This window comes from Astyanax mexicanus, unplaced genomic scaffold (genome assembly GCF_023375975.1).
Source record: "Astyanax mexicanus isolate ESR-SI-001 unplaced genomic scaffold, AstMex3_surface scaffold_35, whole genome shotgun sequence".
NCBI lineage: Eukaryota > Metazoa > Chordata > Actinopteri > Characiformes > Acestrorhamphidae > Astyanax > Astyanax mexicanus.
In genome coordinates, this window is record NW_026040045.1 from 1,167,654 (window position 1) to 1,193,278 (window position 25,625).

At 47.2% G+C, this 25,625-nt stretch overlaps 1 protein-coding gene across 1 annotated transcript in view; it reads right to left on the reverse strand.

Annotated features, from left to right (window-relative positions):
- LOC111196878 (protein kinase C-binding protein NELL1-like) overlaps positions 1-25,625 on the reverse strand; it is a 617,736-nt gene that overhangs the window by 249,896 nt on the left and 342,215 nt on the right. The window contains exon 13 of the mRNA XM_049473230.1: positions 14,184-14,309. Coding sequence (XP_049329187.1) covers positions 14,184-14,309 — 126 coding nt within the window. The remainder of the gene's footprint in view (positions 1-14,183; positions 14,310-25,625) is intronic.

Sequence of the window (25,625 nt, forward strand, 5' to 3'; positions counted from 1 at the left end):
GAGAGCTAACAGTGTGAGAGGGAGAGGAAGAGGGGGAATGAGGGGAGAGAGCTGACAGTGTGAGAGGGAGAGGGAGAGGAAGAGGGGGAATGAGGGGAGAGAGCTGACAGTGTGAGAGGGAGAGGAAGAGGGGGAATGAGGGGAGAGAGCTGACAGTGTGAGAGGGAGAGGAAGAGGGGGAATGAGGGGAGAGAGCTGACAGTGTGAGAGGGAGAGGAAGAGGAAGAGGGGGAATGAGGGGAGAGAGCTGACAGTGTGAGAGGAAGAGGAAGAGGGGGAATGAGGGGAGAGAGCTGACAGTGTGAGAGGAAGAGGAAGAGGGGGAATGAGGGGAGAGAGCTGACAGTGTGAGAGGGAGAGGAAAAGGGGGAATGAAGAAGGGGAGAAAGAGAAAGAGAGGGAGGTAGAGGGGGAATGAGGGGAGAGAAAGAGTTTCTTTTTTTAAATGAAATCAGATCAACTTGACATGATTTATCATCATTAATGAGCTGACAGTGTGAGAGGGAGATGAAGAGGAAGAGGGGGAATGAGCGGAGAGAGCTGACAGTGTGAGAGGAAGAGGAAGAGGGGGAATGAGGGGAGAGAGCTGACAGTGTGAGAGGAAGAGGAAGAGGGGGAATGAGGGGAGAGAGCTGACAGTGTGAGAGGAAGAGGAAGAGGGGGAATGAGGGGAGAGAGCTGACAGTGTGAGAGGGAGAGGAAGAGGAAGAGGGGGAATGAGGGGAGAGAGCTGACAGTGTGAGAGGAAGAGGAAGAGGGGGAATGAGGGGAGAGAGCTGACAGTGTGAGAGGGAGAGGAAGAGGAAGAGGGGGAATGAGGGGAGAGAGCTGACAGTGTGAGAGGGAGAGGAAGAGGAAGAGGGGGAATGAGGGGAGAGAGCTGACAGTGTGAGAGGGAGAGGAAAAGGGGGAATGATGGGAGAGAGCTGACAGTGTGAGATGAAGAGGAAGAGGGGGAATGAGGGGAGAGAGCTGACAGTGTGAGAGGGAGAGGAAGAGGGGGAATGAGGGGAGAGAGCTGACAGTGTGAGAGGGAGAGGAAGAGGAAGAGGGGGAATGAGGGGAGAGAGCTGACAGTGTGAGAGGAAGAGGAAAAGGGGGAATGAGGGGAGAGAGCTGACAGTGTGAGAGGGAGAGGAAGAGGGGGAATGAGGGGAGAGAGCTGACAGTGTGAGAGGGAGAGGAAGAGGAAGAGGGGGAATGAGGGGAGAGAGCTGACAGTGTGAGATGAAGAGGAAGAGGGGGAATGAGGGGAGAGAGCTAACAGTGTGAGAGGAAGAGGAAGAGGGGGAATGAGGGGAGAGAGCTGACAGTGTGAGAGGAAGAGGAAGAGGGGGAATGAGGGGAGAGAGCTGACAGTGTGAGAGGAAGAGGAAGAGGGGGAATGAGGGGAGAGAGCTGACAGTGTGAGAGGGAGAGGGAGAGGAAGAGGGGGAATGAGGGGAGAGAACTGACAGTGTGAGAGGGAGAGGAAGAGGAAGAGGGGGAATGAGGGGAGAGAGCTGACAGTGTGAGAGGAAGAGGAAGAGGGGGAATGAGGGGAGAGAGCTGACAGTGTGAGAGGAAGAGGAAGAGGGGGAATGAGGGGAGAGAGCTGACAGTGTGAGAGGGAGAGGGAGAGGAAGAGGGGGAATGAGGGGAGAGAGCTGACAGTGTGAGAGGGAGAGGAAGAGGGGGAATGAGGGGAGAGAGCTGACAGTGTGAAAGGGAGAGGAAGAGGGGGAATGAGGGGAGAGAGCTGACAGTGTGAGAGGGAGAGGAAGAGGGGGAATGATGGGAGAGAGCTGACAGTGTGAGAGGGAGAGGAAGAGGAAGAGAGGGAATGAGGGGAGAGAGCTGACAGTGTGAGAGGGAGAGGGAGAGGAAGAGGGGGAATGAGGGGAGAGAGCTGACAGTGTGAGAGGGAGAGGGAGAGGGGGAATGAGGGGAGAGAGCTAACAGTGTGAGAGGGAGAGGAAGAGGAAGAGGGGGAATGAGGGGAGAGAGCTGACAGTGTGAGAGGGAGAGGGAGAGGAAGAGGGGGAATGAGGGGAGAGAGCTGACAGTGTGAGAGGGAGAGGAAGAGGGGGAATGAGGGGAGAGAGCTGACAGTGTGAGAGGGAGAGGAAAAGGGGGAATGAGGGGAGAGAGCTAACAGTGGGAGAGGGAGAGGAAGAGGGGGAATGAGGGGAGAGAGCTGACAGTCTGAGAGGGAGAGGAAGAGGGGGAATGAGGGGAGAGAGCTGACAGTGTGAGAGGGAGAGGGAGAGGGGGAATGAGGGGAGAGAGCTGACAGTGTGAGAGGGAGAGGAAGAGGGGGAATGAGGGGAGAGAGCTGACAGTGTGAGAGGAAGAGGGGGAATGAGGGGAGAGAGCTGACAGTGTGAGAGGAAGAGGAAGAGGGGGAATGAGGGGAGAGAGCTGACAGTCTGAGAGGGAGAGGAAGAGGGGGAATGAGGGGAGAGAGCTGACAGTGTGAGAGGGAGAGGGAGAGGAAGAGGGGGAATGAGGGGAGAGAGCTGACAGTGTGAGAGGAACAGGAAGAGGAAGAGGGGAAATGAGGGGAGAGAGCTGACAGTGTGAGAGGAAGAGGAAGAGGGGGAATGAACGGAGAGAGCTGACAGTGTGAGAGGGAGAGGAAGAGGGGGAATGAGGGGAGAGAGCTGACAGTGTGAGAGGGAGAGGAAGAGGAAGATGGGGAATGAGGGGAGAGAGCTGACAGTGTGAGAGGAAGAGGAAGAGGGGGAATGAGGGGAGAGAGCTGACAGTCTGAGAGGGAGAGGAAGAGGGGGAATGAGGGGAGAGAGCTGACAGTGTGAGAGGAAGAGGAAGAGGGGAAATGAGGGGAGAGAGCTGACAGTCTGAGAGGGAGAGGAAGAGGAAGACGGGGAATGAGGGGAGAGAGCTGACAGTGTGAGAGGAAGAGGAAGAGGGGGAATGAACGGAGAGAGCTGACAGTGTGAGAGGGAGAGGAAGAGGAAGAGGGGGAATGAGGGGAGAGAGCTGACAGTGTGAGAGGGAGAGGAAGAGGAAGATGGGGAATGAGGGGAGAGAGCTGACAGTGTGAGAGGAAGAGGAAGAGGGGGAATGAGGGGAGAGAGCTGACAGTTCGAGAGGAAGAGGAAGAGGGGGAATGAGGGGAGAGAGCTGACAGTGTGAGAGGGAGAGGAAGAGGGGGAATGAGGGGAGAGAGCTGACAATGTGAGAGGAAGAGGAAGAGGAAGAGGGGGGATGAGGGGAGAGAGCTGACAGTGTGAGAGGGAGAGGAAGAGGAAGAGGGGGGATGAGGGGAGAGAGCTGACAGTGTGAGAGGGAGAGGAAGAGGGGGGATGAGGGGAGAGAGCTGACAGTGTGAGAGGAAGAGGAAGAGGGGGAATGAGGGGAGAGAGCTGACAGTGTGAGAGGAAGAGGAAGAGGGGGAATGAGGGGAGAGAGCTGACAGTGTGAGAGGAAGAGGAAGAGGGGGAATGAGGGGAGAGAGCTGACAGTGTGAGAGGGAGAGGAAGAGGGGGAATGAGGGGAGAGAGCTGACAGTGTGAGAAGGAGGGGAAGAGGAACAGGGGGGATGAGGGGAGAGAGCTGACAGTGTGAGAGGGAGAGGAAGAGGGGGAATGAGGGGAGAGAGCTGACAGTGTGAGAGGAAGAGGAAGAGGAAGAGGGGGAATGAGGGGAGAGAGCTGACAGTGTGAGAGGGAGAGGAAGAGGGGGAATGAGGGGAGAGAGCTAACAGTGTGAGAGGAAGAGGAAGAGGAAGAGGGGGAATGAGGGGAGAGAGCTGACAGTGTGAGAGGAAGAGGAAGAGGAAGAGGGGGAATGAGGGGAGAGAGCTGACAGTGTGAGAGGGAGAGGAAGAGGGGGAATGAGGGGAGAGAACTGACAGTGTGAGAGGGAGAGGAAGAGGGGGAATGAGGGGAGAGAGCTGACAGTGTGAGAGGGAGAGGAAGAGGAAGAGGGGGAATGAGGGGAGAGAGCTGACAGTGTGAGAGGGAGAGGAAGAGGGGGAATGAGGGGAGAGAGCTGACAGTGTGAGAGGGAGAGGAAGAGGAAGAGGGGGAATGAGGGAAGAGAGCTGACAGTGTGAGAGGGAGAGGAAGAGGGGGAATGAGGGGAGAGAGCTGACAGTGTGAGAGGGAGAGGAAGAGGAAGAGGGGGAATGAGGGGAGAGAGCTGACAGTGTGAGAGGAAGAGGAAGAGGGGGAATGATGGGAGAGAGCTGACAGTGTGAGAGGGAGAGGAAAAGGGGGAATGAGGGGAGAGAGCTAACAGTGTGAGAGGGAGAGGGAGAGGAAGAGGGGGAATGAGGGGAGAGAGCTGACAGTGTGAGAGGGAGAGGAAGAGGGGGAATGAGGGGAGAGAGCTGACAGTGTGAGAGGAAGAGGAAGAGGGGGAATGATGGGAGAGAGCTAACAGTGTGAGAGGGAGAGGAAGACGGGGAATGAGGGGAGAGAGCTGACAGTGTGAGAGGGAGAGGAAGAGGAAGAGGGGGAATGAGGGGAGAGAGCTGACAGTGTGAGAGGGAGAGGAAGAGGGGGAATGAGGGGAGAGAGCTGACAGTCTGAGAGGGAGAGGAAGAGGGGGAATGAGGGGAGAGAGCTGACAGTGTGAGAGGGAGAGGAAGAGGAAGATGGGGAATGAGGGGAGAGAGCTGACAGTCTGAGAGGGAGAGGAAGAGGGGGAATGAGGGGAGAGAGCTGACAGTGTGAGAGGGAGAGGAAGAGGAAGAGGAGGAATGAGGGGAGAGAGCTGACAGTGTGAGAGGAAGAGGAAGAGGGGGAATGAGGGGAGAGAGCTGACAGTGTAAGAGGGAGAGGAAGAGGGGGAATGAGGGGAGAGAGCTGACAGTGTGAGAGGGAGAGGAAGAGGAAGAGGGGGAATGAGGGGAGAGAGCTGACAGTGTGAGAGGAACAGGAAGAGGAAGAGGGGGAATGAGGGGAGAGAGCTGACAGTGTGAGAGGGAGAGGAAGAGGGGGAAAGAGGGGAGAGAGCTGACAGTGTGAGATGAAGAGGAAGAGGGGGAATGAGGGGAGAGAGCTGACAGTGTGAGAGGAACAGGAAGAGGAAGAGGGGGAATGAGGGGAGAGAGCTGACAGTGTGAGAGGGAGAGGAAGAGGAAGAGGGGGAATGAGGGGAGAGAGCTGACAGTCTGAGAGGGAGAGGAAGAGGAAGAGGGGGAATGAGGGGAGAGAGCTGACAGTGTGAGAGGGAGAGGAAGAGGAGGAATGAGGGGAGAGAGCTGACAGTGTGAGAGGAAGAGGGGGAATGAGGGGAGAGAGCTGACAGTGTGAGAGGAAGAGGGGGAATGAGGGGAGAGAGCTGACAGTGTGAGAGGAAGAGGAAGAGGGGGAATGAGGGGAGAGAGCTGACAGTGTGAGAGGAAGAGGAAGAAGGGGAATGAGGGGAGAGAGCTGACAGTGTGAGAGGAAGAGGAAGAGGAAAAGGGGGAATGAGGGGAGAGAGCTGACAGTGTGAGAGGGAGAGGAAGAGGAGGAATGAGGGGAGAGAGCTGACAGTTTGAGAGGGAGAGGAAGAGGAAGAGGGGGAATGAGGGGAGAGAGCTGACAGTGTGAGAGGAAGAGGAAGAGGGGGAATGAGGGGAGAGAGCTGACAGTGTGAGAGAGAGAGGAAGAGGAAGAGGGGGAATGAGGGGAGAGAGCTGACAGTGTGAGAGGGAGAGGGAGAGGAACAGGGGGAATGAGGGGAGAGAGCTGACAGTGTGAGAGGAAGAGGAAGAGAGGGAATGAGGGGAGAGAGCTGACAGTGTGAGAGGAAGAGGGGGAATGAGGGGAGAGAGCTGACAGTGAGAGGAAGAGGAAGAGGGGGAATGAGGGGAGAGAGCTGACAGTGTGAGAGGAAGAGGAAGAGGGGGAATGAGGGGAGAGAGCTGACAGTGTGAGAGGAAGAGGAAGAGGGGGAATGAGGGGAGAGAGCTGACAGTGTGAGAGGGAGAGGAAGAGGGGGAATGAGGGGAGAGAGCTGACAGTGTGAGAGGAAGAGGAAGAGGGGGAATGAGGGGAGAGAGCTGACAGTGTGAGAGGGAGAGGAAGAGGAAGAGAGGGAAGGAGGGGAGAGAGCTGACAGTGTGAGAGGAAGAGGAAGAGGAAGAGGGGGAATGAGGGGAGAGAGCTGACAGTGTGAGAGGGAGAGGAAGAGGAAGAGGGGGAATGAGGGGAGAGAGCTGACAGTGTGAGAGGGAGAGGAAGAGGAAGAGGGGGAATGAGGGGAGAGAGCTGACAGTGTGAGAGGGAGAGGAAGAGGAAGAGTGGGAATGAGGGGAGAGAGCTGACAGTGTGAGAGGGAGAGGAAGAGGAAGAGGGGGAATGAGGGGAGAGAGCTGACAGTGTGAGAGGGAGAGGAAGAGGGGGAGTGAGAGGAGAGAGCTGACAGTGTGAGAGGGAGAGGAAGAGGGAGAATGAGGGGAGAGAGCTGACAGTGTGAGAGGGAGAGGAAGAGGGGGAATGAGGGGAGAGAGCTGACAGTGTGAGAGGGAGAGGAAGAGGAAGAGGGGGAATGAGGGGAGAGAGCTGACAGTGTGAGAGGGAGAGGAAGAGGGGGAGTGAGAGGAGAGAGCTGACAGTGTGAGAGGGAGAGGGAGAGGAAGAGGGGGAATGAGGGGAGAGAGCTGACAGTGTGAGAGGGAGAGGAAGAGGGAGAATGAGGGGAGAGAGCTGACAGTGTGAGAGGGAGAGGAAGAGGGGGAATGAGGGGAGAGAGCTGACAGTGTGAGAGGGAGAGGAAGAGGAAGAGGGGGAATGAGGGGAGAGAGCTGACAGTGTGAGAGGAAGAGGAAGAGGGGGAATGAGAGGAGAGAGCTGACAGTGTGAGAGGGAGAGGAAGAGGGAGAATGAGGGGAGAGAGCTGACAGTGTGAGAGGGAGAGGAAGAGGAAGAGGGGGAATGAGGGGAGAGAGCTGACAGTGTGAGAGGGAGAGGAAGAGGAAGAGGGGGAATGAGGGGAGAGAGCTGACAGTGTGAGAGGGAGAGGAAGAGGGGGAATGAGAGGAGAGAGCTGACAGTGTGAGAGGGAGAGGAAGAGGGAGAATGAGGGGAGAGAGCTGACAGTGTGAGAGGAAGAGGAAGAGGGGGAATGAGAGGAGAGAGCTGACAGTGTGAGAGGAAGAGGGGGAATGAGGGGAGAGAGCTGACAGTGTGAGAGGAAGAGGAAGAGGGGGAATGAGGGGAGAGAGCTGACAGTGTGAGAGGAAGAGGAAGAGGGGGAATGAGGGGAGAGAGCTGACAGTGTGAGAGGGAGAGGAAGAGGGGGAATGAGGGGAGAGAGCTGACAGTGTGAGAGGAAGAGGGGGAATGAGGACAGAGAGCTGACAGTGTGAGAGGGAGAGGAAGAGGGGGAATGAGGGGAGAGAGCTGACAGTGTGAGAGGAAGAGGGGGAATGAGGGGAGAGAGCTGACAGTGTGAGAGGAAGAGGAAGAGGGGGAATGAGGGGAGAGAGCTGACAGTGTGAGAGGAAGAGGAAGAGGGGGAATGAGGGGAGAGAGCTGACAGTGTAAGAGGAAGAGGAAGAGCGGGAATGAGGGGAGAGAGCTTACAGTGTGAGAGGAAGAGGAAGAGCGGGAATGAGGGGAGAGAGCTGACAGTGTGAGAGGAAGAGGAAGAGGGGGAATGAGGGGAGAGAGCTGACAGTGTGAGAGGGAGAGGAAGAGGAAGAGGGGGAATGAGGGGAGAGAGCTGACAGTGTGAGAGGGAGAGGAAGAGGAAGAGGGGGAATGAGGGGAGAGAGCTGACAGTGTGAGAGGAAGAGGAAGAGGAAGAGGGGGAATGAGGGGAGAGAGCTGACAGTGTGAGAGGAAGAGGGGGAATGAGGGGAGAGAGCTGACAGTGTGAGAGGGAGAGGAAGAGGGGGAATGAGGGGAGAGAGCTGACAGTGTGAGAGGGAGAGGAAGAGGGGGAATGAGGGGAGAGAGCTGACAGTGTGAGAGGAAGAGGGGGAATGAGGACAGAGAGCTGACAGTGTGAGAGGAAGAGGAAGAGGAAGAGCGGGAATGAGGGGAGAGAGCTGACAGTGTGAGAGGAAGAGGAAGAGGAAGAGCGGGAATGAGGGGAGAGAGCTGACAGTGTGAGAGGAAGAGGAAGAGGGGGAATGAGAGGAGAGAGCTGACAGTGTGAGAGGGAGAGGAAGAGGAAGAGGGGGAATGAGGGGAGAGAGCTGACAGTGTGAGAGGCTGTACATTCAGACTGTGAATATATCAGCTGTGCGTATGTTACACTGAATTGTTTGATCAGAAATAAAAAGGAAATTACAGCAGCATCTGTGTGTATCTGCAAATATGTCTGTGTATGTGACCAATCCAAAGAATTTTCTACAATTTGAATTATTTAGGTATTATGGCAAAGCTTAGTAAAGATAAGAGAGTTTTTCAACAGTGTGTAGGTGGACAGAAATCTGGTGATATGAATGATGTGTGTGTAAATGTTTGATTTTGATAATGCTGTAAGTAATTTTGGTTACAGTGCTTCATTTTGTAGGAGATATGGGGTATTTTGCAGTTTGGGTGTTGCGTGGTTTTGTGAATTGTGTTAAGTAAAAACAGAATAGAATAGAAAAAAGTAAGTAGGTGGCTTTAATGTTTCGGCTGATCAATGTCTCTTACTGCATACTGTATTTAAAAGTTTAAAACATCCTATTTGCCTATTTGCAATCACCTTAATGACTTATTAAACAAAAGCTTTGTTGATGAACAACACATATTTACACATTAGAAATTACAGTTTACCTTCAGACTGAATTACACTGACTAGCTTTCCTCAGAATGGGAAAATACAGCCTGCAGAATCAGTTTAAATGCATAAGTGATTCCCTGATTTCACAGAGCAATCATTATAATCAGCCCCTTTGCTGTTAATTATACTTTTTGAGTGTGAATGCTGAGAAGAATAGAGTTTAAAGTAAGAGCATGCTTCTTCTTCACACCCAGTGCTAATGAGGCTCTATAGTTCCTCCAGTGAATACCAGCACAGATTAAATCTGTGTGTTTAAGGGTATAAACAGCATTAAGCTCACGTATCCTGACCCACACCTGAGGCTTAACTACATAATTAAATTACTGTAATCAGGAATGTGTGTTTATGCACTGAAGACAGAATATTAAAGGTAGTATTTGCCAGAAAAAAATGAAATGGGCACAATTTTGTCCTTTAAATGTACTTTACAACCACATGCCCCAAGTGCCGGCAATATGACCACAGTGACATCTTATTAAAAGTGCCTCGCATGTTTTACGCACCTATACCTAGAAGCAAAAAGTACTAACAGCTATAAGAAAAATATATAAAACATTTTTGCCCTAGATAAAATCCCAGAAACCTTTCATTCTTACATTTTAAATCACTACTGTACAGAGAAAAACATAAATCTCTACAATTCTGGATAAATACTTACATTTACTTAAACACTTCTTATACTGATTTCCATTTTAAATTAAGAGCATTTTTGCTTCCCCTGTGAAGTCACCATTGTGCAGATACATGTTTTTTCACTACACAGCATCCGGACGTATAAGTCTGCAATGTGCTGTTCTCTTATCCGGCAGCAGATAAGTCAAAAGTCCACCTCTTTGTCAACCGCAGCCAATCAGTGCAGCACCACTAGGCAGAATCACCTGTACTGGTCACCATCACAATGTGAGTGATAAGGGAAGAGAGCGCCACCTACTGTACTCTCTCACACTCTGATGAAGAAACAAAATGACCTACTATATACTTTCTCAGACTCCAGCTGCTGATGGAGATACAGCATGACCTACTGTACTCTCTCTCTCTCTCTCTCTCTCTCTCTCTCAGACTCCGGCTGCTGATGGAGAAACAGCATGACCTACTGTACTCTCTCTCTCTCTCTCTCTCTCTCTCTCTCTCTCTCAGACTCCGGCCGCTGATGGAGAAACAGCATGACCTACTGTACTCTCTCTCTCTCTCTCTCAGACTCCAGCTGCTGATGGAGAAGCAGCATGACCTACTGTACTCTCTCTCTCTCTCTCTCTCTCTCTCTCTCTCTCTCTCAGACTCCAGCTGCTGATGGAGAAGCAGCATGACCTACTGTACTCTCTCTCTCTCTCTCTCTCTCTCTCTCTCTCTCTCTCTCTCTCTCAGACTCCAGCTGCTGATGGAGAAGCAGCATGACCTACTGTACTCTCTCTCTCAGACTCCGGCTGCTGATGGAGAAACAGCATGACCTACTGTACTCTCTCTCTCTCTCTCTCTCTCTCTCTCTCTCTCTCTCAGACTCCGGCCGCTGATGGAGAAACAGCATGACCTACTGTACTCTCTCTCTCTCTCTCTCTCTCTCTCTCTCTCTCTCTCAGACTCCAGCTGCTGATGGAGAAGCAGCATGACCTACTGTACTCTCTCTCTCTCTCTCTCTCTCTCTCTCTCTCTCAGACTCCAGCTGCTGATGGAGAAGCAGCATGACCTACTGTACTCTCTCTCTCTCTCTCAGACTCCGGCCGCTGATGGAGAAGCAGCATGACCTACTGTACTCTCTCTCTCTCTCTCTCTCTCTCTCTCAGACTCCAGCTGCTGATGGAGATACAGCATGACCTACTGTACTCTCTCTCTCTCTCTCTCAGACTCCGGCCGCTGATGGAGATACAGCATGACCTACTGTACTCTCTCTCTCAGACTCTGGCTGCTGATGGAGAAACAGCATGACCTACTGTACTCTCTCTCTCTCTCTCTCTCTCTCTCACTCTCTCTCTCTCGGACTCCGGCTGCTGATGGAGAAACAGCATGACCTACTGTACTCTCTCTCTCAGACTCTGGCTGCTGATGGAGAAACAGCATGACCTACTGTACTCTCTCTCTCTCTCTCAGACTCCGGCCGCTGATGGAGAAGCAGCATGACCTACTGTACTCTCTCTCTCTCTCTCTCTCTCTCTCTCAGACTCCAGCTGCTGATGGAGATACAGCATGACCTACTGTACTCTCTCTCTCTCTCTCAGACTCCGGCCGCTGATGGAGATACAGCATGACCTACTGTACTCTCTCTCTCTCTCTCAGACTCCGGCCGCTGATGGAGATACAGCATGACCTACTGTACTCTCTCTCTCTCTCTCTCTCTCAGACTCCGGCCGCTGATGGAGATACAGCATGACCTACTGTACTCTCTCTCTCTCTCTCTCTGACTCCAGCTGCTGATGGAGAAACAGCATGACCTACTGTACTCTCTCTCTCTCTCTCTCTCTCTGACTCCAGCTGCTGATGGAGAAACAGCATGACCTACTGTACTCTCTCTCTCTCTCTCTCTCTCTCTCTCTCTCTCTCTCTGACTCCAGCTGCTGATGGAGAAACAGCATGACCTACTGTACTCTCTCTCTCTCTCTCTCTCTCTCTCTCTCTCTGACTCCAGCTGCTGATGGAGAAACAGCATGACCTACTGTACTCTCTCTCTCTCTCTCTCTCTCTCTCTCTCTCTCTGACTCCAGCTGCTGATGGAGATACAGCATGACCTACTGTACTCTCTCTCTCTCTCTCTCTCTCTCTCTCTCAGACTCCAGCTGCTGATGGAGATACAGCATGACCTACTGTACTCTCTCTCTCTCTCTCTCTCTCTCTCTGACTCCAGCTGCTGATGGAGAAACAGCATGACCTACTGTACTCTCTCTCTCTCTCTCTCTCTCTCTCTCTCTCAGACTCCAGCTGCTGATGGAGATACAGCATGACCTACTGTACTCTCTCTCTCTCTCTCTCTCTGACTACAGCTGCTGATGGAGAAACAGCATGAACTACTGTACTCTCTCTCAGACTGTGGTGTAGTCAGCTCATTTTGGAACAAAAAAAACAACAAGTTACAGTAGTTATGGTGTCAGATTGCCTGCATATGGGTGTCTTATCTTTATATGAATTAAGATTTAATGCTATAATTATGCAAATGATAAATCACTTAATGTAATAACACATTTGAGGATGCTGGGGACTCGTTTCAAGAGGCAGGAGATTTCACAGTGTGGGTTAAACACACTGCTGGCAGTCCTCAGGGTAGAGCACCAGTGTGTGATATATTAACAGAAACCCCCGGGACCATGTTCCACACCAAGGACATTATTACCATACACCGAGTTGTTCACAGATATGATAAAAATATAATTTTGACACCTTTGCATACAGAACAGACATTTTATAAAATACTATTCACAGAACAGTCTGTACGTCAATAGAGCTGATCTTGTGAAGTGGGTCAGCAGCCTTCAGGTGTTCAAAGCTCTTCCATCTCCAAGGTCACTAACGTTTGGGGACCCCCAGAAGGTTTACATTACGGCGTATCGCAAGTCCCAGCACACCTGCCTCAGGTATTTAGTTCTGGATGGCTTGGTTGAGGGGGGCTGGGAGCTGGCACAGGGCCAGTCAGGGTGGTCCCTGCAGACAGGGTTGGGAGATACTAGTGAAGAGAGCCATTAGACCAAGAAATGTCAGGTCATGTCAGGTCTCGCTTATTTCTTTCACCCCCGCCTTTGGTTTGACCCGTCCTTAATGTTCACACTGACACATGCTTTAATACAGCTGTACTGTACTGATACAAACCAAGTAAAACACTCACAGAGAGTGTTCAGCTATGTACCATTTACATTAAAACGTGTTCCAAATTATTATTTTTCTCAGATTTTCCTAAATGGTCAATGCAAATAACAGTCAGTATTTTCATAATGAAATGTCAATGCACTGTTCCAAATTATTATGCACAACAGAGTTTCAAAACATTTTATAGGTTGTAAAAAACTGCAAATGGTCATTTTTAATTTTCAGCATTAAGTGGACACATTGACTAAAATCAAAAGCTACTACAAGCAAAATCATCCTAACAGGCCAACTTACATGTTAACATAGGAACCATTCTTTGATATCACCTTCACAATTCTTGCATCTATTGAACTTGTAAGGTTTTGGAGAGTTTCTGCTTGAATTTCTTAACATGATGAATAGCTGTGAATATGTGTGAACTGCCTCCCACCCTCACAGATCTTTAGCTTGATGATACTCCAAGGGTTCTCTACAAGGCTGAGGCCAAGATGGTGGCCACACCATGAGTGTCTCTCCTTCTATACCAATAAAAGGAGAGCCAATCACACAGAGGTATTTTGTGCAGCATGATGCATTTTGATGGATGAAGATGATTTTGCTCTGGAAGGCACGGTTCTTCTTTTTGTACCATGGAAGAAATGGTCAGTCAGAAACTCTATATGCTTTGCTGAGGTCATTTTACCCTATAGGGGTTACCAGCTCTCTCTCCACGATTCCAGCACAAAACATGACTCCGCCCCCTCCTTGCTGATGTAGCAGCCATGTTGGGACATGATGTCACATTCACCAACCATCCACTACTCCACCCATCTGGACCATCCAGAGTTAGACGACACTCATCAGTAAACAAGACTGTTTGGAAATTAGTCTTCAGGTATGCACTTGGGGCTTTGTAGCAATTTCTCACCAAGAGGTACACTCCCAAAAAGTAGCCTCATACAAGCTTTGGAGGGTGGGGAAAGGAGCTGTATGTTCTCTTGTGACAAGACTCAGTGTCTAATCAGACTACACCTTAATAATCTACCTGGGAGATGGACTTTACATCCTTTAATTTTCTCAAAAATCGTCAGTGTGTGTTATAATCTGTTGCACATTATGTATGAAGTCAGGTATTAAGGAGCAGTAAAGCCACTCTGCTGAAGTAGTGTTATAAGGGTGAGTTTACAGTGAAGATTGTCCAGCACTAAGGCTGGGTGTAGCAGCATTAGCATTAGCTGCTATCCACAGTGCTAGCTCTTTCTCCGTTCAGAGGCAAGTATATTGGACTGTAGTCTGTATGTTTAACGTGTTAAAACAAGCTACATTAGCTGATATTACCCTGGGTTACCAGAACCCTCCGAGTTCCTCAGTGTAGCGCTGTCGGATGGCATTTAGGTCCTGCTAGTGCAGCGGTTAGCAGCTAATGCTAATGCTGCTGCACCAAGCCTTAGTGCTGAGGACACTTCACTGAAAACTCACTCTTAGAAAAAATAATGGAAATCTGTGTAGATTAACATTTAACTCTTTAAACTTTAAAACATAATGTTTTATTGTTTATTAAGGTGCATCCTTACTAGTGTCACTTAATGTGCCTTACAATCCAGTGCACCTTATAGTTCGAAAAATACACTAACCTAAAATATAAAAAAGTGTGTGTGTGCGCGTGTGTGCGTGTGTGTGTGTGTGTGTATTTGACCTACCTGTGCAAGAGAAGTCATCCACTCTGGTGAATCCTGGCAGGCAGTCACAGCGATGCCCACCCGGCAGGTTCACACACACTGTGTTGGTCTGGCAGTAATGCATCTGTGTGGAACACTCATCTATATCTGCAAACACAAAACAACACACACCTCAAATTAACACACACTTCAAAACAACACACACCTCAAATTAACACACACTTCAAAACAACACACACCTCAAATTAACACACACTTCAAAACAACACACACCTCAAATTAACACACACTTCAAAACAACACACACCTCAAATTAACACACACCTCAAAACAACACACACCTCAAATTAACACACACCTCAAAACAACACACACCTCAAATTAACACACACCTCATACTCATACATATAGGTATAGTACACATACAGTAGATTGTTATTTACACAGATCAGCCTTAATATTAAAATAATGCCCAGCCGAACTAAATAACACTGTGGATCTGCTTCCAAAGCCACCTATAAAGGGGGTGGATGTACACAGTATAGTCAAAATATTATGACCACCTACTTGTTTCTACACCCATTATCCATTTCCTCAGCTCCACTGATCATACAGGACACTCTGTAGTTCTATAATAAATACAGACTGTAGTTCTGTATCTGATTCCCTGTAAACTTTATTATTCTCCTCCTTTTATCCTTTTCTTCAATACTCAGAACCCCACAGGAGAGAAAATCACCACAGAGCAGATCTTATTATTATTATTATTATTATTATTATTATTATTATTATTATTATTATTTGGGTGGGTGGTTTATTCTCAGCACTGCAGTGATTAGCACTGATTAGCATGGTGGTGGTGTATGAGGTGTTAGTGTGTGTTGAGCTGGTACAGTGAGTGGATCAGATACAGCAGTGATTAGCACTGATTAGCATGGTGGTGGTGTATGAGGTGTTAGTGAGTGTTGAGCTGGTACAGTGAGTGGATCAGATACAGCAGTGATTAGCAGTGATTAGCATGGTGGTGGTGTATGAGGTGTTAGTGTGTGTTGAGCTGGTGGTACAGTGAGTGGATCAGATACTGCAGTGATTAGCAGTGATTAGCATGGTGGTGGTGTATGAGGTGTTAGTGTGTGTTGAGCTGGTGGTACAGTGAGTGGATCAGATACAGCAGTGATTAGCATGGTGGTGGTGTATGAGGTGTTAGTGAGTGTTGAGCTGGTGGTACAGTGAGTGGATCAGATGCAGCAGTGATTAGCACTGATTAGCATGGTGGTGGTGTATGAGGTGTTAGTGTGTGTTGAACTGGTACAGTGAGTGGATCAGATACAGCAGTGATTAGCAGTGATTAGCATGGTGGTGGTGTATGAGGTGTTAGTGTGTGTTGAGCTGGTACAGTGAGTGGATCAGATACAGCAGTGATTAGCAGTGATTAGCATGGTGGTGGTGTATGAGGTGTTAGTGTGTGTTGAGCTGGTGGTACAGTGAGTGGATCAGATACAGCAGTGATTAGCACTGATTAGCATGGTGGTGGTGTATGAGGTGTTAGTGTGTGTTGAGCTGGTACAGTGAGTGGATCAGATACAGCAGTGATTAGCAGTGATTAGCATGGTGGTGGTGTATGAGGTGTTAGTGTGTGTTGAACTGGTACAGTGAGTGGATCAGATACAGCAGTGATTAGCATGGTGGTGGTGTATGAGGTGTTAGTATGTGTTGAGCTGGTGGTACAGTGAGTGGATCAGATACAGCAGTGATTAGCACTGATTAGCATGGTGGTGGTGTATGAGGTGTTAGTGTGTGTTGAACTGGTACAGTGAGTGGATCAGATACAGCAGTGATTAGCAGTGATTAGCATGGTGGTGGTGTATGAGGTGTTAGTATGTGTTGAGCTGGTACAGTGAGTGGATCAGATACAGCAGTGATTAGTACTGATTAGCATGGTGGTGGTGTATGAGGTGTTAGTGTGTGTTGAACTGGTACAGTGAGTGGATCAGATACTGCAGTGATTAGCATGGTGGTGGTGTATGAGGTGTTAGTATGTGTTGAGCTGGTACAGTGAGTGGATCAGATACAGCAGTGATTAGTACTGATTAGCATGGTGGTGGTGTATGAGGTGTTAGTGTGTGTTGAACTGGTACAGTGAGTGGATCAGATACAGCAGTGATTAGCAGTGATTAGCATGGTGGTGGTGTATGAGGTGTTAGTGTGTGTTGAACTGGTACAGTGAGTGGATCAGATACTGCAGTGATTAGCAGTGATTAGCATGGTGGTGGTGTATGAGGTGTTAGTGTGTGTTGAGCTGGTACAGTGAGTGGATCAGATACAGCAGTGATTAGCACTGATTAGCATGGTGGTGGTGTATGAGGTGTTAGTGAGTGTTGAGCTGGTACAGTGAGTGGATCAGATACAGCAGTGATTAGCACTGATTAGCATGGTGGTGGTGTATGAGGTGTTAGTGAGTGTTGAGCTGGTACAGTGAGTGGATCAGATACAGCAGTGATTAGCAGTGATTAGCATGGTGGTGGTGTATGAGGTGTTAGTGTGTGTTGAGCTGGTACAGTGAGTGGATCAGATACAGCAGTGATTAGCACTGATTAGCATGGTGGTGGTGTATGAGGTGTTAGTGTGTGTTGAGCTGGTACAGTGAGTGGATCAGATACAGCAGTGATTAGCACTGATTAGCATGGTGGTGGTGTATGAGGTGTTAGTATGTGTTGAGCTGGTACAGTGAGTGGATCAGATACAGCAGTGATTAGCACTGATTAGCATGGTGGTGGTGTATGAGGTGTTAGTGAGTGTTGAGCTGGTACAGTGAGTGGATCAGATACAGCAGTGATTAGTACTGATTAGCATGGTGGTGGTGTATGAGGTGTTAGTGTGTGTTGAGCTGGTACAGTGAGTGGATCAGATACAGCAGTGATTAGCAGTGATTAGCATGGTGGTGGTGTATGAGGTGTTAGTGTGTGTTGAACTGGTACAGTGAGTGGATCAGATACAGCAGTGATTAGCAGTGATTAGCATGGTGGTGGTGTATGAGGTGTTAATGTGTGTTGAACTGGTACAGTGAGTGGATCAGATACTGCAGTGATTAGCATGGTGGTGGTGTATGAGGTGTTAGTGTGTGTTGAACTGGTACAGTGAGTGGATCAGATACAGCAGTGATTAGCAGTGATTAGCATGGTGGTGGTGTATGAGGTGTTAGTGTGTGTTGAGCTGGTACAGTGAGTGGATCAGATACAGCAGTGATTAGCAGTGATTAGCATGGTGGTGGTGTATGAGGTGTTAGTGTGTGTTGAGCTGGTGGTACAGTGAGTGGATCAGATACAGCAGTGATTAGCAGTGATTAGCGTGGTGGTGGTGTATGAGGTGTTAGTGAGTGTTGAGCTGGTACAGTGAGTGGATCAGATACTGCAGTGATTAGCAGTGATTAGCATGGTGGTGGTGTATGAGGTGTTAGTGAGTGTTGAGTTGGTACAGTGAGTGGATCAGATACAGCAGTGATTAGCACTGATTAGCATGGTGGTGGTGTATGAGGTGTTAGTGTGTGTTGAGCTGGTACAGTGAGTGGATCAGATACAGCAGTGATTAGCATGGTGGTGGTGTATGAGGTGTTAGTGAGTGTTGAGCTGGTACAGTGAGTGGATCAGATGCAGCAGTGATTAGCATGGTGGTGGTGTATGAGGTGTTAGTGTGTGTTGAGCTGGTACAGTGAGTGGATCAGATACAGCAGTGATTAGTACTGATTAGCATGGTGGTGGTGTATGAGGTGTTAGTGTGTGTTGAGCTGGTACAGTGAGTGGATCAGATACAGCAGTGATTAGCAGTGATTAGCATGGTGGTGGTGTATGAGGTGTTAGTGAGTGTTGAGCTGGTGGTACAGTGAGTGGATCAGATACAGCAGTGATTAGTACTGATTAGCATGGTGGTGGTGTATGAGGTGTTAGTGTGTGTTGAGCTGGTACAGTGAGTGGATCAGATACAGCAGTGATTAGCAGTGATTAGCATGGTGGTGGTGTATGAGGTGTTAGTGTGTGTTGAGCTGGTGGTACAGTGAGTGGATCAGATACAGCAGTGATTAGTACTGATTAGCATGGTGGTGGTGTATGAGGTGTTAGTGTGTGTTGAGCTGGTACAGTGAGTGGATCAGATACAGCAGTGATTAGCAGTGATTAGCATGGTGGTGGTGTATGAGGTGTTAGTGAGTGTTGAGCTGGTACAGTGAGTGGATCAGATACAGCAGTGATTAGCAGTGATTAGCGTGGTGGTGGTGTATGAGGTGTTAGTGTGTGTTGAGCTGGTGGTACAGTGAGTGGATCAGATACAGCAGTGATTAGCACTGATTAGCATGGTGGTGGTGTATGAGGTGTTAGTGTGTGTTGAGCTGGTGGTACAGTGAGTGGATCAGATACAGCAGTGATTAGCACTGATTAGCATGGTGGTGGTGTATGAGGTGTTAGTGAGTGTTGAGCTGGTACAGTGAGTGGATCAGATACAGCAGTGATTAGCACTGATTAGCATGGTGGTGGTGTATGAGGTGTTAGTGAGTGTTGAGCTGGTGGTACAGTGAGTGGATCAGATACAGCAGTGATTAGCACTGATTAGCATGGTGGTGGTGTATGAGGTGTTAGTGAGTGTTGAGCTGGTACAGTGAGTGGATCAGATACAGCAGTGATTAGCAGTGATTAGCATGGTGGTGGTGTATGAGGTGTTAGTGAGTGTTGAGCTGGTACAGTGAGTGGATCAGATACAGCAGTGATTAGCATGGTGGTGGTGTATGAGGTGTTAGTGTGTGTTGAGCTGGTGGTACAGTGAGTGGATCAGATACAGCAGTGATTAGTACTGATTAGCATGGTGGTGGTGTATGAGGTGTTAGTGAGTGTTGAGCTGGTGGTACAGTGAGTGGATCAGATACAGCAGTGATTAGCAGTGATTAGCATGGTGGTGGTGTATGAGGTGTTAGTGAGTGTTGAGCTGGTGGTACAGTGAGTGGATCAGATACAGCAGTGATTAGCACTGATTAGCATGGTGGTGGTGTATGAGGTGTTAGTGTGTGTTGAGCTGGTACAGTGAGTGGATCAGATACAGCAGTGATTAGCATGGTGGTGGTGTATGAGGTGTTAGTGTGTGTTGAGCTGGTGGTACAGTGAGTGGATCAGATACAGCAGTGATTAGCACTGATTAGCATGGTGGTGGTGTATGAGGTGTTAGTGTGTGTTGAGCTGGTACAGTGAGTGGATCAGATACAGCAGTGATTAGCACTGATTAGCATGGTGGTGGTGTATGAGGTGTTAGTGAGTGTTGAGCTGGTGGTACAGTGAGTGGATCAGATACAGCAGTGATTAGCACTGATTAGCATGGTGGTGGTGTATGAGGTGTTAGTGTGTGTTGAGCTGGTGGTACAGTGAGTGGATCAGATACAGCAGTGATTAGCACTGATTAGCATGGTGGTGGTGTATGAGGGGTTAGTGTGTGTTGAGCTGGTGGTACAGTGAGTGGATCAGATACAGCAGTGATTAGCACTGATTAGCATGGTGGTGGTGTATGAGGGGTTAGTGAGTGTTGTAGTGTGTGCTGGTACAGTAAGTGGATCAGATGCAGCAGTGCTGCTGGAGTTTTTAAACACCTAGGCAGGTGACTAGGGGGTGTTTCTAGAATGCAGTGGTCAGTATCTAACAAAAGTGCTGAAATGAAGGAGAACAGTATTGAACAGAGGAGTATACATAGAGTAAAGACAGAAAGTGTTGGCACATATTTCTTCTAGAAAACTATTGCATTTACACATTTTTTGTTATATGCATGTTTATTTTTATGTTTATTTCAAAGATACAATTTCACACAAAACCTAAAAATTAATGGCACTTTTTCCAAACTGTAAGTAAAGAACTCTGTTTCAAGCATGTGAGTCTTGTTTAAACTCTAGTTAAAACCTGTGGCAGGTAACAGGTATGAGCAATATAAAAATCAGAGAAAAAGGAGAGTCGTTTACTCTGAGTTTGCTGTGATGCTACTTGGCAATGCTGCTTGAAAAGAAGTGGTGTATCAGAGGAAGCATGTGCTACTCTTTACCCTACTGGTGTGTTGGGGCATCACTAATGATAGGAGGAGTCCTAGTGAGTGGGTTGGTTAATTGGCCGTGTAAATTGGGTAGAAAATGGGAAAAATTAGAAATAAAATTATATATATATATATATATATATATATATAAAGAAGCTTGTTGATGGTTACAGAAAGTGATTAATTTATTTCATTTGTCAGGACAATTTTTGGAGTTTTGTTTATAATTTTATAACTTGTTTTTTTAGTTGTTGTTTTAAAAAGACAAATGAAATAAACACATTCATAATAAAACGTGTGTAATTGCAATGATATTCTGAGAGAATCACTTTCAGCCATGGTTGAAAGTTAAAGGATTTGCTGCTAATCTTAAGCTGTCTGTACACTACACGACTCTAACAGACTGAAGTCTCTCACTCTCTCACATCTAAGGACTCTTTTTACTCACAGGCTAAGACTGAGGATCACTAAATACAAGACTGCAACTGGACTCTTTCTGAGATTATTTCCCATCATGCTTCTGGTGGAGTTTACATACAATACATTTTACATAGTAAGTTACAAATAATGTTTATATTATCAATACTGTGATTTATCAGATACTCACAATATTTGTCCCCATATTTGTGCTTCATTACCCTTTTTTTGCTACAACCTTGTATTGTATACACTTGTTTTAGATAGAATTAATGCAATAAATAACAATAATTATTGGAAAATGTGTATTTATTAAACTTGTCTATCAAAAATAACACTGCACAATAAGACAAAGTAGTGCAAAATAAAATAACTATAAATATAATGACTTTAAAGTGCTGGCTGTGTTTAAAATACTGTTTAATAATAAAGTAAGAACAATATAAACAGTGAAATACATTCTTGCCTTGCGGCTTCCTGTAGCTCTTCTCCTATTGGTTGCTGACATTGTTCACGTCACTATTTGCGCAAGTCGAGTCTGAAGACTTGTGATAATATTAAACACAGTTGTTTTTATAAGAGCGCCAGGACGCGAACCCGACTGACTAAAACTTTACACTGAACCCTCGAGAAGACGCGCCCGTGACTCGACCGCAGCTCAGCCAGACTCCACACTGGAAATGTTTCTGCGGCTGTGAAATCGTTTGAAAAAAATTAGGTGAAAGGCCGGCATTAGTCTAGGTGCACCTTCCACAGGTCCTGGAGTCCATGCCTCAATGGGTCATGGGTTTTGGTGGCACAAGACAAATGGTTTTAATGTTATGGCTGATCAGTGTTTATTTCTAAGTCTGTTTCTAAGTTCATGAAAAAATGTTTGTATCATTTTGAAACAGAGATTTATACACCTCAATAAACACACACTCACACACACCAACATGTTTCTCATTCAATCTGATGATCTTTCACTTCAGATACACACATTACAGTCAGGCGTGCGTGCGGCCGAGCGGCTGACCGATCACCCCGCGCTGTTAAAGCTCTAAAATCAATGCGTGAAGGACTGCTCTGTCACACGCAGGAGTGAATTAGATTTGTTTCAGGCTGACATGCTTCTCTGACTGCCATAATCATTTAACATGCTGTAAAGACCCCCCCCCCCCCCATATCCAGACCCCCATTCCTACTATTCTTTACATTTCACAGATCCTCCTACAGTAACCTTTAAACGCATGAAAACACAAATAAAATCACAGCGTCCCAAAACGCTCTACATCACACTGTAAATGTCACCTGAGCTGATTTTCCACACGGAACGCACTCCTGCATCTTAAACAGACACTCAGGAATTCTATAGAGTCGGAGGAACAATGAGAGACATCTGAATAGTGGAACAGTTCTCTTTTCATTATTACGTCTCCACAATTCAGCTATGTTTACTGTAAACTGCATTTCTGCTGCTATCTATGCTAACAGATATACTTCTCATACTTTACTCTCATGTATTTTGTTTTTCTATTATTACTCTACAGTATCTGACAAAGCTGAGTACACATTTTTGTAAATATATTATCATCCAGCGGTCTAAACACTGCCACTATGAGCAGGAGGTCGCAGGTTCGACCCCCGCTCATGCAGCTTTACCATCAAGCTGCCGGCGCTCAGAGGGAGCACAATTGGCCCTGCTCCCTCCGGGTGGGTAGATGGCGCTCTCTCCCCATCACACTTAAGGTGGCGCTGGGCGGCACGAGGCGTCTGTGAGCGGATGAATCGGAGCCTAGCCGCTGTGCTTTCCTCCGAGCGCGCTGTGATGCTGCTCAGGCAGTGATTCATCAGCAGCAGCTCGAAAAAAGGGGTGACTGACTTCACACGTGTCGGAGGAGGCGTGTGCTCGTCCGCATCCTCCAACAGTCGCAGGTGCCACCGGTGATGAGGCACACAAAGGGGTGGGACAATTGGATAACCAAATTGGGAGAAAATGGGGAATAATCTGAAAAAAAAATATAAAAAAAAATATATATATATATATATATATATTATCATCGCATTATTTTATGGGACAACACTGAATATATGAAACTTTGATACAGTGTAAAGTAGTCAGTGTTCAGCTTGTATAACAATATAAATTTACTGTAACTTAACATACAGTAGAGCTTAGATTCTCTGCCCAAACCCAACCCGACCCGAAGCCCAATCAGAATAGAATGCGTCTGTTTTTTAATGCTATTTTAATTTTATTTAAAGCTATGTTGTGATAATCAAATACAGCAAAGTATCAAATCAAACTGTCCGTATTACACACTTGATTGTGCAGTGCATAGCCTTATTACTGTTTGGTTTTGCACATAGCACATAAGCTTAATATAAAAAAATTGTTTAGAACTTAGAATATATATAGTTTGTTCTAAACAAACACATTTTTTCATGCCTTGTATATCTTGTAGCCTAATTTAATGATGTTTAGTCCTGTATATTATTGTTCGCATTGTTCGGACATCTATTCTTAATAAACATTTTTCTTAAATAATAGGTCTTCTTCAGTGTTGCAATATTAATGAACATCATTCTGAAGAGATTTTGCTCATTCAAACATCCCAAAATGTTTTTTAAAAGCTCAGTTTTAATGCTTTATTTCTTACTCTTACTGCTTTAATTACTAGTGATGCTATATATATATATAACCTGAATATATAAAACCTATGCGGATGTATAAAGACTTTTAAAATGAATTTAAAAGCTGTTTGACCAGTGGTAGGATGGTCCTCCCTTATATGTGAGTCCTGAGGTTTCTTCCTCCTCCTGCAGCTCTGAGGGAGTTTTTTGGCCTCTGCACTTTCTGGGGGTTCTGTGTTAAATGTTTAGTGTTTTGTTTGATGCTTTATTCAGTCTGATTCTCTGTCCTGTAAAGCGGCCTTGTGACAACATCATTTGTAAAAAGTACTATACAAATAAATTGGGTTTTATTAATGTCTAAACCACTGACAACAAAATTGTGTACTCCCCTGAGTAAAAAGATCAAATTGTGCCCAATTAGTCGTTTTCCCTCCCTGGTGATTTAATAGTGTCACAAGGTCACAGGTGTGAATGGTGAGCAGGTGTGTTCAATTTGATGGCTCTCACTCTCACACTCACTCTCTTATACTGGTCATTGGAAGGTCAACATGGAACCTCATGGCAAAGAACATAATTGTTGCTCTATATAAAGATGGCCTAGGTTATAAGAAGATTGCCAGTACCCTGAAACTGAGATACAGCAGCACAGTGGTCAAGATCATATATATTTTTTTTCAGGATGGGTTTCACTAAGAAAAGAAGTTGAGTCCATGGGTTTAGTGTAATATCCAGAGGTTTCCTTTTAAAAATAGACGTCTGAGTGCTGCCAGCCCTGCTGCAGATGTTAAAGAGGTGGGAGGTCAGCCTGCAGTTCTCAGATCATACACTGTACACACTACTTTAGCACTGTCTGCTTGGCTGTCATCTTAGAAGGTAGCCTCTTCTGAAGCTGATGCACAAGAAAGCCTGCAAACATTTGAACAGCTGAAGACAAGCAGAAACTTGTTTGGCTCAGATGGTGTCCAGCATGTGTGGCAGTGTCCGCGTAAGGAATACCAAGGCAACTGTCTACAGTCAAGCATGCTGGTGGCAGCATCAGGGACTGCACCAATCCACCTGGAGGATTGGTGCAGAGAAAACAACCTCTGCATCAATGTAAAAAAGACAAAGGAGATGATTGTGGACTTCAGAAGGGGCCAGCATGCCCACCTCCCCCTGCACATTGGAGGATCTGCGGTGGAAGTGGTTGACAGCTACAGGTACTTGGGTGTGCACCTGACCAGCAACCTCACCTGGAGCAACAACTTCCACTCTGGTCAGGAAGCACATCAGCGGCTCTACTTCCTCAGGAGGCTGAGACGAGCTGGACTCGGGAGCGTAGTCCTCACCTCCTTCTACAGATGTGTGGTGGAGAGCGTCGTGTGCTCCAGCATCAATGTGTGGCATGGAAGCTGCTCTGCTGCAGACAGGAAAGCTCTGCAGAGGGTGGTGAAGGCTGCACAGAGGATTGTTGGAGTCAGCTTCCCCAGCACCATGGACATCTACACCTCCAGGTGCAGGAAAAGGGCCACCTGCATCAGGAAGGATCCCACCCACCCAGCACACACACTTTTTGTCCCACTCCCCTCAGGCCGGAGGCTGCGGAGCATTAAGTGCAAAACAACAAGACTCAGAAACAGCTTCATTCCGGAAGCTGTAAGACTCTTAAACTCCACTTAACAACACACTGCACTGACACCAAGGACAAATTACTGTTTACTGTTTACCAACATGGTCACTTTACTTGCACTGAGACACTTTATCTCCACTGCTCTAATTCACATTATCATGCTGCTATAGCACACTTGCACTCTGGACTTCATGTTGCTGAACCTTCTACTCTCTATTTATTTTTTTTATTCTTGGGATATTTATCTATCTATTTTGTATATTCTATTTCTTTTATTGAATTCTTTTTTTATCTATATATCTATTAATAACAGCTCTTTGGGTGTAAAACTGGATCGTGAGATCACAATTTCGTTCCACCTCATGTACCACATGTGATGCGAATGACAATAAAATCTCCTTGAATCCTTGAATCCTTTGTGAGTGCAATATTTCAGCATAATAAGACCTCAACCACACCTCCAAGATGATCACTGCCTTGCTAAAGTAACTGAGAGTAAAGGTGCCGGACTGACCAAGCATGTCTCCACACCTGAACTCTATGGAGCATCTGTGGGGCATCTTCAAATCCTTAGAAGGTCTCTAACATCAACCAGCTCTGTGATGTCATTATAGAAGAGTAAAAGAGGATTCCATATGCAACATATGAAGCTCTAGTGAACTCCATGCCCAAGAGATATAAGACTTGCATTTACAAGTATAATACGAACAAAATTATTTGATATAAAAAGACTGTAAATTATAAAACAAATGTGTCTCAGATGACCTACT